Genomic DNA, 18,387 nt, shown 5'->3' with positions numbered 1-18,387 from the left:
GTCTCCTTTTTTGTTGGGCCTCTTAGGAAAATTCCTCCAGAATCACTTATATCCTCATTCTGTGCAGTGTACCATATGGGCCAACGATTAAACCAACCTGCTGTCACTCAGAAAGGCCTCATTATGTAGCCTATTCAGAATGCATCACCAAAAGGGCACGCAGTAATTTGTTAAAAGACCAGGAAAACCCCACTGTTGTATGGTAAATTTTAAAATTAGGGTTAAAAAAGATTATAATAATAAATCAGTCTATTGCAAATACTGAGTAGCCTGCACAATTATTTTTGAGTAGCTAAATGTTTTAGTTTGTTACTTATTTATTTTTATAATTTATCTTTCAATCAAATTAGCAACTGCAAGTCAATTGAAACACGTGGTAAAAGTCCAACAGTTTCCATTTAGCTCAACTGAGATTAATTTCGTGTTTTTTAAAATTCAAATATCGCTTCCACGTTGACAAATTTAACCTTTTGAATGAGGAGTTAACTGATGCATTATGCAGACAACGGGCTGTCTGCAACAGGCTGATCTACGGGTGAACATAAGCGGGTGTGCGGCCAGGCTGTTCTGAACACATTACTGGACTGGGCTTTGATCGGTTTGATCAGATGTGTTGTGCGTCACCTAGTGGTCATATGTGACACTGCAACTCAGTCTCACGCTGACTTTGTAACATAATTTTTCAAAGAATATATAAATAATTATTCACATCACTGAAAATAGCACACGTGCAACACTATATAGTGACTTTGCATTTTAGTGTAAGATATAATAATAAAAACGAGACTACTTTTCCACATCGGAAGTAAATGCAGCACCTATCCTTTGTTTCCGGTGACGTAACGCTAGCTCCCGATGCTACACGCGGGAAACAGGCGAAGCACCGCATCACATTGACAGTAAGAAGTGAAGTTCCAAAATTGTATTTAACCGCTTGTTTAGAAATAGATTTCACTCCGTTTGCAGGAGTGGTAGACGTACAATTTGGGTATGTTCTTTATTTGATGCTATTTCCACTGCAAATTTAACAAAACATCACTTCGTTGTTTTTACACCGGCCTTTCTCTTTTGGGTGTTCCATTTATGCACCGGCGTGTTACTGTTGGGCGGTGCTAGGTTAGTGTAGCGCTGCTATACTGAATACATCGACGACCTCCCAGCGCTAAGTGTATAGGCGATGTATGAAAGAAGCACATCTCGTGCAGTTAAAGTTAGCCTAGCTATTGTTCGTGGCGCAGAATATTGTAGTTATATTTCTGTGTTCAGATATTGAGGGACGTTAACAAAACTCATTAAATAATAACAGAGACACACAAAATGAACTGCTAACTCAGTGAAAAAAATGCTTTTTGTCACTAATCCTCCGGAGATCACAGAAGACTGTTACCTGTTAGCTAAACCTTACTCAGTCGTTAAACTTAATAGTTCAGTAAATATCGATACTCTGAAATACGCATTAATGGAGTAAACAACAGGTTTTAGGGAATATATGCTGTGTCTAGAGGTTTTTCTTTTCCACATAGTTTTTTTTCTGTCACCGAACTGTGGGTCACAGCATGGCTAACCGACATGTTAACGACACCAAACTTATGTCCCCATGAGTAGTACACCAGAGCAATGTTATTGAACGGACGTGTTAAGCTATTATTGCAATACAGACTACGTCGATGTGCCATGTTTGATATAAACACTGCATTGAATTAAATGTGCCGTCTTTTTCTGTGTGTAGCTCATCGTTTACCGCCTGTAGCCGAGATGGGAGACACACTGGAGTTCAATGAGATTTACCAGGAGGTGAAAGGCTCCTGGGTCAGTATCCCTTTAACCCATCTCCTATTGAACGCAGCACAGATGCATTGAGCTTTTCACAGAGAATTACACAGATAGCCTTTTCTGTTAAAAATCAGTCAGTATTAAGTTAATGTTAATTGTTCTGTGTTTATGGCTGCATAAAACATAATTATCATGATGTGATGAGGAAAAGAGAGAACCTTTGTCTCACTAAAAACTACAGCTGCAATCTGCCAGTCCTTTATGTGCATTGGCTTATTAATTTAATAGCTTAATTTATAAAATTGTTTTTTCACAACACCCGAGCCTTTTTTAAGTAACTCTATTTTATGTGTTTGTATCTGTCTCCTGCAGAACGATGGCCGTCTGCGATTCAGCAAACAGAATGTAGTGTATAAAAGCAGTAAGACAGGAAAGGTGGACAGCATCCCAGCTGGTGAACTCAACATGGCCCAGTGGAGACGGGTGTGTTTGGGTCACGGCATCAAACTGGGCACCAGTACAGGGCATATCTACAAGTATGATGGCTTCAGGGACACGGTGGGTATACTTTGTATGCATATGGCATATCTTTAGATACGACTGTGTGATATGACCTAATCATTCCAGTAGAGGTCCTTTCATATCCAGATAATGATATATCATAAAATAGAATATTTTTAGTAAACTAAATGAGTAGTTTATATCAGTGTTTCCCAACCTTTTTGAGCCACAGCACATATCTTTAGAAAAATCAAAAGGCACGACATCAAACAAAAATGTTACAAAAGTATATATTTTGAAATATAATGCAAATCTAGTCTCAATTTCCTTCCTCAGTGTGAAACCTGGGCGTGCTTAGTTGAACACAAAGCTGATATTCTTGCAGGAATTGAAGATGCACACAAATCTTCCTCAACAGCTCTGAGTCTCTCTTTTTTTTGGGGTGTGGGGGGGGGGAGTGGTAGTAGTATGTATCTATATCACACTGCTCACTTACAGTACCAATCAGGTGAAATTGGATAATTTTCCAAGGCACACCTGATGATTTCTCACGGCACACTAATGTGCCACGGCTCACTGGTTAAGAAACACTGGTTTATATGAAGTGATCACATGGAAAGGCCTTCATTCATATTAATGATGTACTCGACCCATAAAGGTACATAGAACCTTTGTGTAAATTCTCAATTAGGTATCTAACAAAATGTGTCAACATCTCAGTCTAGGGATGGTTTGGAGCACTTGACTGTATTTTTTGGTTTTCATCTGTAGATTCACAACTTCTTGACATGATTCTTCCCCTTCAGAATTCCAGTCCTCTGTCACATTCACTTTCCTCCATGTTTGTTTGTGTTGCCTTTATGCAAATTTCCTGCATGTAATTGTGGTGTGGAAATGAAAGCCCCATCCGACTGATGAAAAAAAACATTGAGCATAATAGTAAACCACGTTTTCCAATCATGAAAGTGTGTGTAAAAAGTAAAAAAAAAAAATGTGTGTATGTATGTATGTATATATATATACATACATACATACACACACACACGGGCATTAGTGACTCCAGATTTTTTTCAGCTCTACTTATTTGTCAATAAAGTCGAAGTCGAGTTGACTTGTCGTGTGATGATGTCATCACATTGACAGCGGAGGAACAACACAGACACACAGCTGTTCAATGAGCAACTTGTACTAACGTTCACTGGAACATTAACAATGTACAGTAAAGAGAACAATAAAATGCTGGAAAGACACAAGCCTCAACAGTCCTTCTCAGACATTTAACCAAAACAAAACATAAGCTAACACCTTGAATTTTCTTTTAAATTTAAGTGAACAACATAAAGTGGGAAAAGGTTAAGACCGCGGCAGCCATGACACACAGCATGTTAGAGAAAACAGCGCATTGTCTTGATGAAATAAATGAACAGAATAATCCAAACACACTGTGCTAGTGATGCGCGGGTGTTTTTTTAACCCACTTTTGAATTTTTTGACCCGCCCCGCAAATAAAGTGACGTTTTTTGGACCCGCACCAACCCAACCCGGGTCTGCTTATCCGCGCATCACTACCACTCAATGTGCACTGCACTCACTGCGCTCCATGTTTCATGTAGAAAGATGAGACTATTGACATGCGCTGAATGACGGTCGTGCGCTGTCGGGTGATAGAAGGGAGAGAGAGAATAACACACGACTAGTCGACTCCTCCAAAGTAACGTCGACTTGTGCCAGAGACATTGACACATTGACAAACCGACTTTTCAGTTAATGCCTATATATATATATATATATATATATATATATATATATATATATATATATATATATATATATATATATATATATGAAGGCTCCATTTGTTTATTTGTATGTACTATATTTAATGTTTTCTATAACATCTGTCCTGTCCCCACTGTGGGTCCCACAGGCTTGTCAGGCCTTCCAACTTCTGTTTGATGCTCTCCATATTTTCCTGTCGTGATACCTCAGCAGGCATGATTCTTTCTCCCCTGTTGTACTTTCTGTTTCTGGGAAGTAATTGTTACCTCATTCAGAGGAAAACAAAGGAAAACGGAATATTATAGACACATACTGCAGGCTTATTCAGTGCTTTGTTTATGACAAGAAGATGTAACGTAAGCAAGGCGACCGCCGATAAACAGCTTCCATCATGTGTCTGACATTTCCACAGCAAAACGCTACCATCTTGCAAAAGGCCAGCCTTCAGTGTGTGTGTGTGTGTAGGTGTGTGTGTGTGTTTCTATAAAACTTAGTGAATGCATCGTCTCTTCTCCCCAAAACTCCTAATGGGATTAATGAGGGAAACCAGCGCTAGCATGTGCGTTGCATAAACAGTGTAATCATCAGCTCATGTGAGGCAGTGTTTATATGAATCTGCTGAAACAATTTGGCTCAGAAGACGGACAAGAAAAAAAATTGTAGTTGTGTTTGTTTTTTATCACTCTGTTTTTTCTTCTCGTTTCCCCCCTACTGGTTTGAGTGCGTGGGTAATGTCAGCCCGCAAGTGAAGTGACTGGAGTAGTGGGTATAACCTGCAGCAGTGTCTCCTGGGGTTAATCAGCATATTTTTTGGAGATGGATCCCTTCGTCCCAGAGCACAGGCTCTGATGTCATTGTTTATTATCCTACAGCCAGTGTCGGTAATCGGGACCTGGCTGGAGGTTTAGCTGCTGGCGAACAGCGGAGACACTTTGATGCATGTTTTGTCCTATTGAAGTGTCCTTGACTAAAACTCTAGGGTCCCTGTTGTGGAGTCCAGTGTCTACACTGACATGCAATGGTCTGCGAAAGAGAAGGAAAGGAAGAAGCATGTGAAGCACTTCATTTTGTGTTGTCTATATGAGATGGTTGTATGGCTGTTGTGTGTTGTGTGTTAAATAAGCTCTTGAATATTTTTGTGTCTGTAACTGAAAGTATCAAACTTTTTTATACTTTAAGCTGGTTTTGCAAGATTCTCCTGAGATTCTTTCAAACTACAGCAGCATTGGTAATGTACTGAGGGGGAAAAACTGCCTGTATTTTGACAGTTGAGTTAGAATTAAAGTAGTTTTTAAGCCAAAAAAAAACAACCCTGGTCTTTTTTAATTGTAAAAGTTTGGTGTGTGTTTTTGTCCAGAACCAAGCATCTTGTGGCTATTACTACTCTTTATAGCACTTTTCATTAACATTTTCAAACAAACTACTGATGCAGAGTTACATGTTTTTGGATATTTCAAATTTTTTGGGTTCTGTAGAAAAATAAATGCTTCAGAATAGGACTGGCAGAAATACTCTGTAAGTCAAAAATTTGGGTGCACTGTCAACACTTGTGTTGTTCATTGTCACATAATTGGGACTTATGAAACTGATGGTGGATGGTTTGAGCAGTGTTTAATAAAAACTGTTAAAAGTCAGACAGGAGATTGTCCATTTGCTAAGACTGTGTCTGCAATGCCTAGTGTGGGGTCTGTGTTTAGTATGATTAACTGAGGACTGAACAACAATACTGCCAAAACTGTAATGAGCGCTGGAGCAACCTGGCACAGCAGGCCTGTTGAATGAACATAGATGCATTCACACATCGGCGCAAAGTGGACACTTCAGCTTGGACTCTGATTTTTATGCGTTTACACATCTGCTCACACATGGTTTGCTCTCTAAACAATGCCTAAATCCAAGCTAACAAACACAATGATCTGATGAACTTGTGGTCTTGGACTTTACGCTCACACACACACCCTCTGAGCTCTAATTGGCTTTAATAACCTTATGGACAGGCAGATATCCAGGTGCATAAACGCTCTTTCCCACAGAGCCCCTTTCTCTTCTACCACGCACACACTCGCACACCACAATCACTTCCACATGTGTGTGTACTCTGAGGATAGTGCCTGTGTGTGTGTGACTGACCATGTGTTTGTCACTGGGCTCATGTGTGCAGTTGTAAGCGAGTCTGTAGGATAAATAAACAGGCTGATTGTCAGCGGTGGAGGACAGAGAGGGGTGGATGGATTACATTCACCTCCAGTGTTCCCAGGAGGCCTGAGCAGTGGGCGCGGTTATAATTGCATCTTGATTAATTAACCAGCTCTGTCCCCCCTTCTTTTTGGGTGGGGGGTGTCTTGCTACGTTTTGACTCATGCCGTGCTGTTGCCTTAAATACCCTATGACCTTCCTTTTTATTTCCAGCTCTATTATTCTCTCTGTTTATATCTGTATCAAGTCTGATGTCTCCATGCTCCCTCTTTCTCCTCCTTCTTATCCACCAGGACTTTGAGAAGATCTCTGAGTTTTTTAAGACTAACTACAAAGTGGAGCTGGCAGAGAAGGACATGTGTGTGAAGGGATGGAACTGGGGAACAGCCAAGTTTTCAGGTAAAAAAGCACAATTTCACCAATCACAATGGATAGACCTACATTTGTTTTGGAAGGCAACCACAGCATCAACTATAGAGTGACAGTAGAGGTTTTCTGCAGGCCCTTAAAAACAACTAACATGGAGCTAACAACAACCAATACAAACTACAAAGGCTGTCTGAATTGATCACACAGCATCTTAATTTGATGTGAGGGACATGGCATGTCCTTTTCAGAAAATGGCATTACTTTCATTTAATACGGATTAATGAGAGTTCACTGGGGTCTCCCTCAAGAACAGTGCATTTAATACTTTGTTAAAAGCTTGTTAAAAATAACAAATTTGAGACCGACTGCACCTTCTGTAATAAAACAGTTAGACTTTGGGTATAAAGACATTGAAGTCAACAAAAACATAACCTCCACCATAACACATCTGCCATCACCATGTATTATTTCTATTCACATTGGAAGTGTCACTGAAGTTTTGGGGGGGGGGGGGGGTTGCAGGGGCCAGGGGTAGACTATTACATGCAGTTATTCAAGCCAATAATCATGATATTCACCTTGGTTTAGCTGGCTGAAGCAAAGACAAATGTCATATTTCATCACTAATTCCAAATGTTTTCCCTTTTTCTTGAGACTTGACTGCCGCTTGTTCAATGAAGTCACCTTATTGCATTCCCTTTCATTTTTAATAGCATAACTTTCATTAAATATTTATATATTTCACTAATAGAAAATCTATAATCTGCCATTTTTATTTCTAACACCTAAAAGGCAAATGGAGACTAAAATTTATATTTGTGTTAAATATAAATAAATGACTCTTCTTTATTAGATGTAGTGTGTGTATATATGATTTGTCTTTTTCCATTTGCCAGTAGTATAAGCCGAAAATTGTTTATTTCTAAATTTTTTTAATGACCGTCAACTAAAATTTCTTTATTTTGACAGTCATAGCCAAGGGGTGGGCATTGGGTTGCTGTCAGATAAAATATGTTGGAGCATAATCAGATGGTGTTAATATAATAAAACTCAAAGGTTTAATCTCTGATTGACCAAATCAGTAATTTTTGATCTCTCTTTTTCCTTCTGTTGCAGGACCACTGTTATCCTTTGACATCAATGACAACACAGCGTTCGAGATCCCTTTGTCCAACGTGTCCCAATGCGCCACAGGGAAGAATGAAGTCACCCTGGAGTTTCACCAGAACGATGACACCGAGGTCTCCCTCATGGAGGTTCGATTCTATGTCCCGCCCAGCCAGTCCGATGAACGACAAGACCCTGTGGAGGTGAAATAGAAAGAGCTTGATGATGTGGGTTTGATTTGTCTTCTTTTTCATAGTGGTAGTGACGGTCTGTTTGTTTTCAGGCGTTTGCCCAGAATGTTTTGTCTAAGGCTGATGTGATCCAGGCCACAGGAGACGCCGTTTGCATCTTCAAAGAGCTGCAGTGTCTTACACCCAGAGGAAGGTAAAACATCAACACAATGGCATGAAAATAGTTAAGATTTTTTTTAAGTCACATTAAACTGTCCTATACTATCAGTTTACAGCTGACTGAATTGTATTTTTCTTTGTCAGATATGATATCCGCATTTACCCGACCTTCCTTCACCTCCACGGTAAGACGTTCGACTACAAAATTCCTTACACCACTGTCCTCCGTCTGTTCCTGCTGCCACACAAAGACCAGAGGCAGATGTTCTTTGTGGTGAGTGTTTATGGCACAGACAGATATAGTTTTGCTCTTACTGACAGTGTGAAGATTATACTGTTTTTTGTTCTCTATTTTCTGACCTTATTTTTGTCTTTGTCCCTCTGTCTTATCAACATTGTCTTCATAGATTAGTCTGGATCCTCCTATTAAACAGGGTCAGACACGTTATCACTTCCTCATCCTGCTTTTCTCCAAGGAGGAGGACATCAACCTTACCCTCAACATGAGCGAGTGAGTCCAACACTACGTGACCTTTTAATTCAGCCAAGTTTTTCCATGTGTTTAAGGGTCTAAAATCACATAATCTGTATTGTAGATCTTAAAATGCCATTAAAAATGGGTTGAATTACTGTTCAGTTGAGGCCTGTCTTAATTTGAATGAATAGCATATTTGAAGCCTACTGTTAAATATTAAAATTTGTCACATGGAAAGACAAAAAAAACATACCAAAAATGCCTGCTTATACACATTAAGATCATAAAAACCCTACTAGAGTGCAGCAATAATACTACTGTCTCTATGGGGAGAAAGTGGCACAAATGAGTTGTTTTTTTCCATTTAAGGACCTGATGGTAAACGCTCGTATTCAAAGTGAAGGACATGTGATGAGCCTAAAGATTTTTTGCATTCCCCTTAACAGTGATAGACTGTAGAGTGCTCATAAACCATTTGGATGGATTAATGTTCTTCCCTTGTACTTTTTTAATGGGTATTAATTGCATTCATAATTGTCTTAAAGTTTTAGAGTTGACTTGCTGAAGCCTGTACAAACCTAGTTAATATCTGTTGTTTTTCTGTAGTATTTGTCCACTAGGGGGTAGCAGAGGTCTGGACAGGGGCCGCAGCCTTGTTTCCTCTTCTTTGCCTCCTTAGTTATTACAAAAAAGTTTATAGTTTTAAGGTTTTCCCCTCTTTCTTGTGCAAAACAGGGAAGATGTGGAGCGACGATTTGAGGGCAAACTCAGTAAGAACATGTCAGGGTCTCTTTACGAGATGGTCAGCAGGGTGATGAAGGCTCTGGTCAACCGTAAAATCACAGTGCCCGGAAACTTCCAGGGGTAGGTACCTTCAACAAACATGTTAAACAGTTATTTGTGCTTAGAATTCACCTTATTTTCCTTATTGGTTAATTATCAGTCTATATGAAATCTACTTCAAACATGTTTCGGTATTATCATGAATATTAAATATCATGGTAAACGTGTCCCATCCTTTGACAGCCACTCTGGTGCTCAGTGCATCACCTGCTCCTACAAAGCATCCTCTGGCCTCCTGTATCCTTTGGAGAGAGGATTTATTTATGTGCACAAGCCCCCTGTGCACCTACGTTTTGAGGAAATCTCCTGTGTGAACTTTGCCCGAGGCACCACCACAACTCGTTCCTTCGACTTTGAGATCGAGACCAAGCAGGGAAACCAGTATACCTTCAGCAGCATCGAGCGGTGAGGAATATTTGTCATGCTTTTGTTACATGAAAATAGTAAATCTGTCATGACAGCTGATTACTTACAGTTGCGTAGTTTTTCCTCAATCACAGGATGTGATGTTACCTGGCACATTTTGTTCTGTACTATAGTTCTGCATACATTTACACACACAAGCAGCATGAGAATGAGAATGAACCCTGAAGTATTAAAAGAAATCTTAACCACTTTATTGTTATACTTAATTTTTTTATTTATTTCAGTTTGTTCATTTTAGTGGACAAGTACTTATATTTTTATTTTGAAGTGCCAGTGAATTTATTAATACAGTCTTTGACAGTATTAACCTCATACTAACCCTTTATTCTCTCATTTTAGAGAAGAGTACGGCAAACTGTTCGACTTTGTTAACGCCAAGAAGCTCAACATAAAGAACAGAGGTTTCAAAGAGGTAACATATTTGTTATTTCATCACCTGCCGCTGTGTAACACATTCCACCAGTGTGTGAACTTTTTCCATACCACATATTGATGTTTGTTGCCCTTCTCCTGTGTGTCTGTCCTTGTATCCCTGTAGAAAAAGGTGGGTATGGTCACAGGCATCTCGTGTGGACTAGATTTGTTATTGGTGTGTTTTCTGCTTGCATGGTGTGCTGCTGAGTGTTTGATTTAAGGAGGAGTTAAGTCATCTTGGTTCTGGTTAGATGTCACCAATAAGACTGGTGTTGAAGCTGATTGATCTTGATTAATTAATGACTAATCATGTGACCTGGGGGTAAGGGAGAATGTGTAACTCCAGGAGCGTGTGTGTTTCTGCATCGTGCTGACTAATGTGTGGCCTGGGGGCTTTTGGTGTGCCTTTACACTCACAGCTGTCATCGTGACCGCTGCTAAACACAGGCAGTGCTGATAGCGTTACCCATATTGCTCCATGCTTACATGGTGCGTCTCATAGCACTGCATCTGTGTTGGTGGTGACATGACCATCTGTTGCCATGGGGACAGGGTCAGCAGTGTAGGTCAGTGCAAATGAATGGGCCATTTCCTGTCGGGGGTTTTGTCGGAGCCTCCTAGGCTGCTCGTCTCTGTCTGACAGATGCTGATGTAGATTAATGGAGACTGGAAAGACCATGTGGAACAAGAAAAAACAATCCAGTATAACTTATGTCGCCACCATCAACAACCTCCTCTAAATAGGGCTGTAACTAACAATTATTTTGACTGTCAGTTAATAGTTTGTTTCATCAAATTGTGAAAAATATAAATTATTTATTTATTGTATTTAACCTTTATTTAACCAGATAAGTTAGTTGAGAATGGATTTTTTGACAATGGCCTGGACCTCAGGAATCATCATTTCCTGATGTCCTCAGATGTCCTGTTTGGGCCGGAAGCCAAGAATATTAAGTTTACTGACATTCTTAAAACCTTGCTCAACAAAATTTAGTAATTCTCAGAAATAATCGGTGATTAATTCAACAGTTGACAAGGAGTTGATAATTTGTCGCAGCTTTACTTTAAAACAAGACAAGGAAAATCTGCTACTTTGGATAAAACAGAAACTGATCACAGGATGATCCACTGAGTCTTGAAATTTCATACATTTTAGTGGAGAAAAGGCACTGATCACTGTACTATGTTATCATTTGACTGAATGATCTTTCCACTGGTTCCTAGCAGTGACCCCTGAAACAGAGACATTTCTATTTGAGACTTCATCTTTGTTTGCACATGTAAAGTTTTCATACACATAACATGTAACAGGAAATTGTCCATGTCAGACACATTCTCACCGACTACAAACACTGTCTGGTTTAGGTGACCAGTGGTGACCGTAATGATAACTACAGCTTTTATCATTAACTATGTGTGGTTATGGACGTATCCGCAGTATTTACAAGAGAGAGGAAAGCAATTTAGAAGTAAGTAGAACAGGTTGCAGAGCAGCTTCACTCCTTGACATACCATCAACACGCCTACTTGCTCACACTGAATTCTATGAACAGTGACTTGCACCATTCTGATATGTGCTGAAATGGACACTATAGGGATATTTGAGCATTAAAGTTCACACAAAGCTCAAGATAGTCAAGTATCCAGATGGGCAGTATGGCAAGGAACTGTATAATATATTCACCATAGGGTAGATGTCCAGTAGAGGGTGCTTGCACAGGTCTTGAAAGTCTTAAAAAGTATGGAATTTTGAAACACTGTTTTCCAGACCTTGAAAAGTCTGGAATTTTGTGTGAAAGTCAGTGAAGTTTGGAAAATTATTGATATGATTTTGCCAACCGGTTAGTGCTGGAATGATTCTAGCGAAACTTGTCTGTGTGATATCCATGCACTTTTGTGATTTTCATATGTTTTGAAAATGACTGTGAAAAAATGACTACACTACACACAACAGGTACAATCTCAACCAAAAAAGTAGGCACGCAAAGTATAAAAGTACATAAAGTCAAGGTCTTGGGGCGGAGGGGTAGCAGTTTTGAAAAAGTCTGAAGCTTTTATTTGGATAAAGAACAAGCACCCTGCAGTAAATTCAGGCTGTAATAGTTCAAATCAACCCCACAATACTTCACATGTAAGTATTTGTAATAATAGTTTAATACAGACTAAAACAATAGCCTCTCTTAAGTCAGAATGTGAGTAATAAACAAAAGACACAACTTAACTATAAAAATAGCAGCTGTGAGGTTCCAAATGAGAACCCAAATTTCGATTAAAATAAAATGGACAATTCTAACTCCAGCATCAATACAAATGACACCGTTTGGTATCATAGACCTATTTCTAACATGGTGCATAGTATACCGTCATATTGTGCATATGTGAGAAGGATCTTCCACATGGGGTATCACTGTAGTAATCATTAGAAAGAAAGAAATTGACTACTGATTTAATAACTGATCAGTTCCACCAATCACCAGTTTGAAGCTGAAATGCCCAGCATGTCTCCAGTTAAATGCTGGCGTTTGCCTGCTTGTCATGTTACTGGTTGATCAGACGTAGAATCTGCAGACGTATCTTGAACTTTTCAGCAGCTTCATCTCTCCTGTTGGGCTTTGCTGGGCCTCGTGGAAGACCTGTTTAGTATTGAGTTCAGTGCTGTTGTGCGTTTTTGACCATGCAGTTTACTTCCAGGGCATGAAGGGTAAGATCGACGAATACAGCGACTCGGACGATGACCAACATGACGCTTACCTGGAGAGGATGAAGGCTGAGGGCAAGATCAGGGAGGAGGGCAACGACAGCGACGATTCTGATGGAGGAAGCGGTGAGTGAGGGTCTCGGTGTTGTAGAGATTTTATATGGTGCAGTGAAAATCAGAGGGGCTGACATGTTTTTATTGTGTGTTAGATGAATCATTCAACCCTGGAGAAGAAGATGACGATATCGCTGAAGAGTAAGTAGCTTTAGTGAGCTTCAGTTTTCTGTATTTAGTCTGGTGTTCTTTGCTGAAGGTTTTATTTCCCCTCCTGTTTTTCTGTGTTCCCTCAACAATCAGGTATGACAGCAATGCTTCAGCTTCAGACAGCAGCGATGAAGGCAGTGAAAGTGAAGACGAGAGCGCAAAGAAAAAGAAAGCCAAGAAAGCCAAAGTAGTGAAAGAGAAAAAAGAAAAGAAGCCACGCAAAGAGGTGAGAGTTTGAGACTCAAAATGGCAGAATGCAGCGATAATAAAAAAAACTCAGTTTCCTTTGAAAACATATTAAACTAATAATAACTATTTTAATGTTTTGTTTGAGTAGAAGAAACAGAAGGACACTGGTGGCCCCAAGAGACCAATGAGCGCCTACATGCTTTGGCTCAATTCAAGCCGTGAGCGAATTAAGGCAGACAACCCAGGCATCTCCATCACAGAGATCTCCAAGAAGGCTGGGGAGATGTGGAGGCAGCTGGGAAAAGACGAGAAGGAGGTAACAGAAACTCTACAACCTGAACACCTAAATAAATAAATAAACCACCATATTGCCAAAATTATCCCAAAACTCCAGTTGTGTAAGGGAAAAACTGAGCTCTTACACGCTGCAGGTTTTAATTCATAGTTCCAATTTGTTGCTAGAATCTGATTTTTTTGTATGGTTGTCACATTATAATGCAAACACGACTGCATTCAGACTCATGTGTGAACACTCTACAGTCCTAAAGTGAAAAAAATGAAGATCAATTTTAATCAAATTTTAATAAAAATCAAATTTTATTTATATAGCCTTAAATCATAACAAAAGTTATCTCATGACACTTCACGTATAGAGCTGGTCGAAACCAGACTCTCAAGCCAATTAACAGAAACCCAACAGAATCCTCCAGGAGCAAACACTTGTGACTAGTGACAGTGGCGAGGAAAAACTTCCTTTTAACAGGCAGAAATCTCGAACAGACCCTGACTCCTGGAGGATGGCCGTCTACCTTGACCAAGATGTGACTTAACACACAGCACACTGTGTTTACAGACGTAAATATGAATCTTGCCAGATCCCGCCACCTCCAGCACAGAATTGTGATGTCTGTCACAGTTCAATGAAGTAAAAGTCGAATTAAATGCAACATGACCGTTTGGAGTGAAGTCACCTTGCAGAACATCAGATATGCATTCAATTTAAGACCACACATGAAAGTGGCTTGGGTCTAATTTGGAAAAAAAATGGATTTGGGCTATTCAGACTGTCATACAAAATTATACAGGGTGGGGAAGCAAAATTTACAATGAACATTTAGTTGTTTTTTCTCAGCAGGCACTACGTCAATTGTTTTGAAACCAAACATATATTGATGTCATAATCATACCTAACACTATTATCCATACCTTTTCAGAAACTTTTGCCCATATGAGTAATCAGGAAAGCAAACGTCAAAGAGTGTGATTTGCTGAATGCACTCGTCACACCAAAGGAGATTTCAAAAATAGTTGGAGTGTCCATAAAGACTGTTTATAATGTAAAGAAGAGAATGACTATGAGCAAAACTATTACGAGAAAGTCTGGAAGTGGAGGAAGCAACAAAAAACGTACCAGAGCTTTTATTAAAGCTCTCAAATCCAAAATCCTGAAAGATCCAACCAAATCCATGAGAAAAATGGCAATTGAACTTGAGGTAGACAAAAAGACCGTTAGAAATGCAGTAAAATATGATTTGAAGTTAAAATCTTACACAAGAACACCAAAACACTTGTTGACAACAGCAACAAATCCAACTTTAGCAATTTTTGGGAATCATGTTTATGGCCGCCTTCTAGCCCAGATCTAACCCTCTGGATTATGCTATTTGGGGTGTTTTAGAACATGCTACGAATAGAACATCACACAGCAATGTCGACTTTCTTAAAGATACTATTAAAGAAGAATGGGAGAAGTTGTCACCCAAATATTTGAGGAACACTTGTACAAGTTTCAGGAAGCGTGTGAAGGCAGTTATTGAGAAAGGAGGAGGACACATAGAATAAAAACATTTTCTATTATGTAAATTTTCTTGTGGCAAATAAATTCTCATGACTTTCAATAAACTAATTGGTCATACACTGTCTTTCAATCCCTGCCTCAAAATATTGTAAATTTTGCTTCCCCACCCTGTATATGGGTCACATATGGACAAAAAGTCAGATTTGGGCCACTTAACTGCAGTGTGAGCTTAGGGTTAGTGTTACACATATATCCAACAGATGATAAGACTCACAATCACAAGATGTAGGGGCCTTATTTCTCCAGATGATTTTCATAAATGTGTGAGATGTTGCCAAAACCACCAAATGTGTTCTGAAAATTTACACTAAAATAGTATAAATTAGTCAGAAACTGTTGTATAATGTTCATATTGGTATAAACAGATTAGCACTGTGTCGATACTCCAGTCATATCTGACTTAACTGCTTCTTTGTTGATCCTTCAGGAGTGGGAAACAAAAGCTGGAGAGGCCAAGAGGCAGTATGACAAACTCAAGAAGGAGTACAAAGAGAGCGGTGGTGGATCGACCTCTAGTTCTAAGAAGTACGGCTGTTGACACATAAACCATCCCTTTGGTTTTTATTTCCTTGACGTATAGGGCCTGACAGGGTTTTAATATGATGCTGCCTTTCTCTGTTATAGGGAAAGCAAGAAAGGAGGTAAGAGGGAGGAGAAGAAGAGGAAGTCCACCGGTGGAGACAAGGACAGGGAGCGAGGAGGCAACGACAGCTTCAAGAGCCGAGAGTTCATCGAGACCAGCGAGGAGAGTTCATCAGACTCCGACCACAAGAGCAGTTCTAAGAGGAAGAAGGTAAGTCTGTAATGATGGGCATCAACATTATCAGATCCATTAAGATGAACATTTACGTTTCACCATAGCATCCAGGCATCTAATAATGTAGGTCAGCAGTTTACCACTTGTCGTAAGCATGCATTACAAAATACATTTTCACATCGATTTAAATTTTATTACAGTTTAACACCTATTAAGTGTGATAATCAATGACAGCATTACCTCTTAAAGGAACTGTGCGTAGTTTTTCCCTTTTCATTTACCTTTGGAGCTTTATTTGAACTATTGAATGTAAATATGTCACTCTCCGGGAATCTGCTTGGATTTGATAAATGAACTGCTTCTAACAGGAATCTCATAAAAATATGTAAAGCTCTGTCCAAATGTTCCTAATTAATGTTTGTTGAGCTGAGTACCAGTGTAAGAGAGTGTTGCATTGTGGGTACGTTGCAGCATTCATGTTGCTAAGCTAGTTAGTGTACCTTAATGTACAGTATGTGTTTTGTGATACTGGGATCTTTCCGTTGAAACGTTGGCAGATGTCAGTTGAAGATGCAGATGCACCACTTTCTTCTTTTACCTTTTCCAGTAAAAGCTGTGATTACATGTACACTGTGTAACTGACTTTAAACACTCACAGCCAGGGATGCATCAATCCCACTTTCTAGGTTCCCAAACTTTGTGAGGTTTGACACCAAATACCAATGTGATAGTAATGTTTAATCAGTAAGAAATGTGTCACTGTGTTGAAAATACTGACATTATTTCACATGTAAAACAACTTACACACATTAGTACAGACTCATTAAATGAGCGACCTGTAGATAAGAGTTAGTGTCTCACTAATACCTGATGCAGTTTGTGTGGGTCAGTATCAGACTGATATCTAACGTCTATCAAATCAGTGCATCAGACTCTTTGTTTAGAATTTATTCCCTTGGTTTTCAGAAGGAATCAGAAGATGAGGAGGAAGAGGAGGCTGTGTCCACACCCGCCAGCTCGGAGGAAGAATCTGACTAAACACGCTCACCATGAACATAAGCCAAGGACCAAGCGTTTATACTCTGTGTTGATATCACATCAACGGACTGACGAACACATCAGCAGACTGGAGTTGTATTTTTTTTTTTTCTTCAACATGATTTGGTTTCAACTCACATCTGAAGCTCATGTAATATTTGATATAATGATGTACTGGTGAAGTCCCATTGTTTTATTGATTTCTCCTTTCGTCCTGAAAAAGGTGGTTGTAGTTTTGTAGCTGAAGCTCATGGAATTTGTTAGAGGGAGAGGAACAAATGCAAAGTGATTCTGTTCTTTCTCTGTAGAAAACTGAAAAAAATAACAGTTTAATGAATTTTGTGTTTTGTCATGTTGTCAGGCTGAAATAAATCTGTTTTTAAAAAAACACGTTGAATATTTTTATTTCATTAAACAATTGCAATGCTGATAGTTTGTTGAATATTGTAAAATTTGTTGGTTTTTTTTTACAGTTCTACTTTCTGTCCCACTCGACTTAATACAGAACGACAATCAGATTAGGCACAGACATCTACTTAGATTCAGCAATTAACTGGTCAGTTTTTGGGCCTCCAAAGGCAAAGATTTTGCAAGACATTTTATTTTTCGTAGCTGAAGAACTACCATCAACCAAAACATTCTGACTGCTGATAGGAGATGCAATATTATCAATTGTGACAATATTTCACACACACAGAACATGATTATTTTTTTCTATACCTTTACTAAATGACAGTGAAATTTATATTATCCTATACATTTTTCAATGAAAATGCACATTTCGTCTGCATTTATAGATCAAACAGAAAATGTTTTTAGCAAAATATATCTTCTTAAAAACAGGTGTCCACAACCAATGTAATTTGTCAAACTACATGTTTTATTGGTGAATCATTATTGAAGGTGTTTTCACATTCACTACAAAGCCTCTGAATGTCATATGATGCTGCTGAGAAGGTGAGAAATTGCATTTTACCTTAATTATTTAAAAATATGCATTGGATTAGTGTTTCAAAAGTTATTAAATATTTTAGATCAGATGCTTTTGGTCGCAGGCTGCAGTTTCAGTTTTTGAGTGTCAACATGTCTCCAGCGAAACATTTCAATCACTTTTCTACACCATACTCATGCAAAAAGACAAAAAAAAAAGTCTGAGTTTCTCCATGTTTCTCACTGGAAGCATCACAATTTCTATTTCATCTTTCAAAAAAAAAAAACTTTATAACCACATACTTTCAAAGGTTTTGCTACATATGAGTCTGGTGCACAGATCTTGTTAATTACTGATAACGCAACCAGCCTGTGACCAAGAGCACAGCTTACATTTTACAACAAATGATAGATTTAAAA

General features: G+C 38.9%; 1 protein-coding gene across 3 annotated transcripts; it reads left to right on the top strand.

Annotated features, from left to right (window-relative positions):
• The first annotated feature begins 828 nt into the window (after positions 1-828).
• ssrp1a (structure specific recognition protein 1a) lies at positions 829-17,423 on the top strand. 3 transcript variants are annotated; one of them, XM_030145788.1, is made up of 19 exons: positions 829-899; positions 1,730-1,809; positions 2,146-2,331; positions 6,543-6,648; positions 7,735-7,928; positions 8,009-8,109; positions 8,220-8,349; positions 8,483-8,586; positions 9,286-9,414; positions 9,577-9,798; positions 10,159-10,231; positions 10,358-10,363; positions 12,925-13,057; positions 13,141-13,186; positions 13,289-13,421; positions 13,533-13,700; positions 15,670-15,767; positions 15,867-16,035; positions 16,969-17,423. In XM_030145788.1, the coding sequence occupies exons 2-19, from the start codon at positions 1,756-1,758 to the stop codon at positions 17,035-17,037; spliced, it is 2,121 nt and encodes a 706-aa protein (XP_030001648.1). In that variant the 5' UTR covers positions 829-899; positions 1,730-1,755; the 3' UTR covers positions 17,038-17,423. The 3 variants fall into 3 exon arrangements, with proteins under 3 accessions (XP_030001648.1, XP_030001647.1, XP_030001649.1); XM_030145787.1 differs by having other exon boundaries at positions 16,966-17,423; XM_030145789.1 differs by lacking the exon at positions 10,358-10,363 and having other exon boundaries at positions 16,966-17,423.
• Positions 17,424-18,387: the final 964 nt, after the last annotated feature.

The sequence above is a fragment of the Sphaeramia orbicularis genome, chromosome 10 (assembly GCF_902148855.1).
Source record: "Sphaeramia orbicularis chromosome 10, fSphaOr1.1, whole genome shotgun sequence".
Classification (NCBI taxonomy): Eukaryota; Metazoa; Chordata; class Actinopteri; order Kurtiformes; family Apogonidae; genus Sphaeramia; species Sphaeramia orbicularis.
The sequence above is the reverse complement of the archived record's forward strand: the minus strand, read 5'-3'. Positions and strand labels throughout refer to the sequence as shown.

Coding starts and splice junctions, on each gene's coding strand:
- ssrp1a (XM_030145787.1), top strand. CDS start 1,756: ATGGGAGACACACTGGAGTTCAATGAGATTTACCAGGAGGTGAAAGGC. Junction 1,810..2,145: donor AGGAGGTGAAAGGCTCCTGG/GTCAGTATCCCT, acceptor TGTCTCCTGCAG/AACGATGGCCGTCTGCGATT. Junction 16,036..16,965: donor GCAGTTCTAAGAGGAAGAAG/GTAAGTCTGTAA, acceptor CTTGGTTTTCAG/AAGGAATCAGAAGATGAGGA.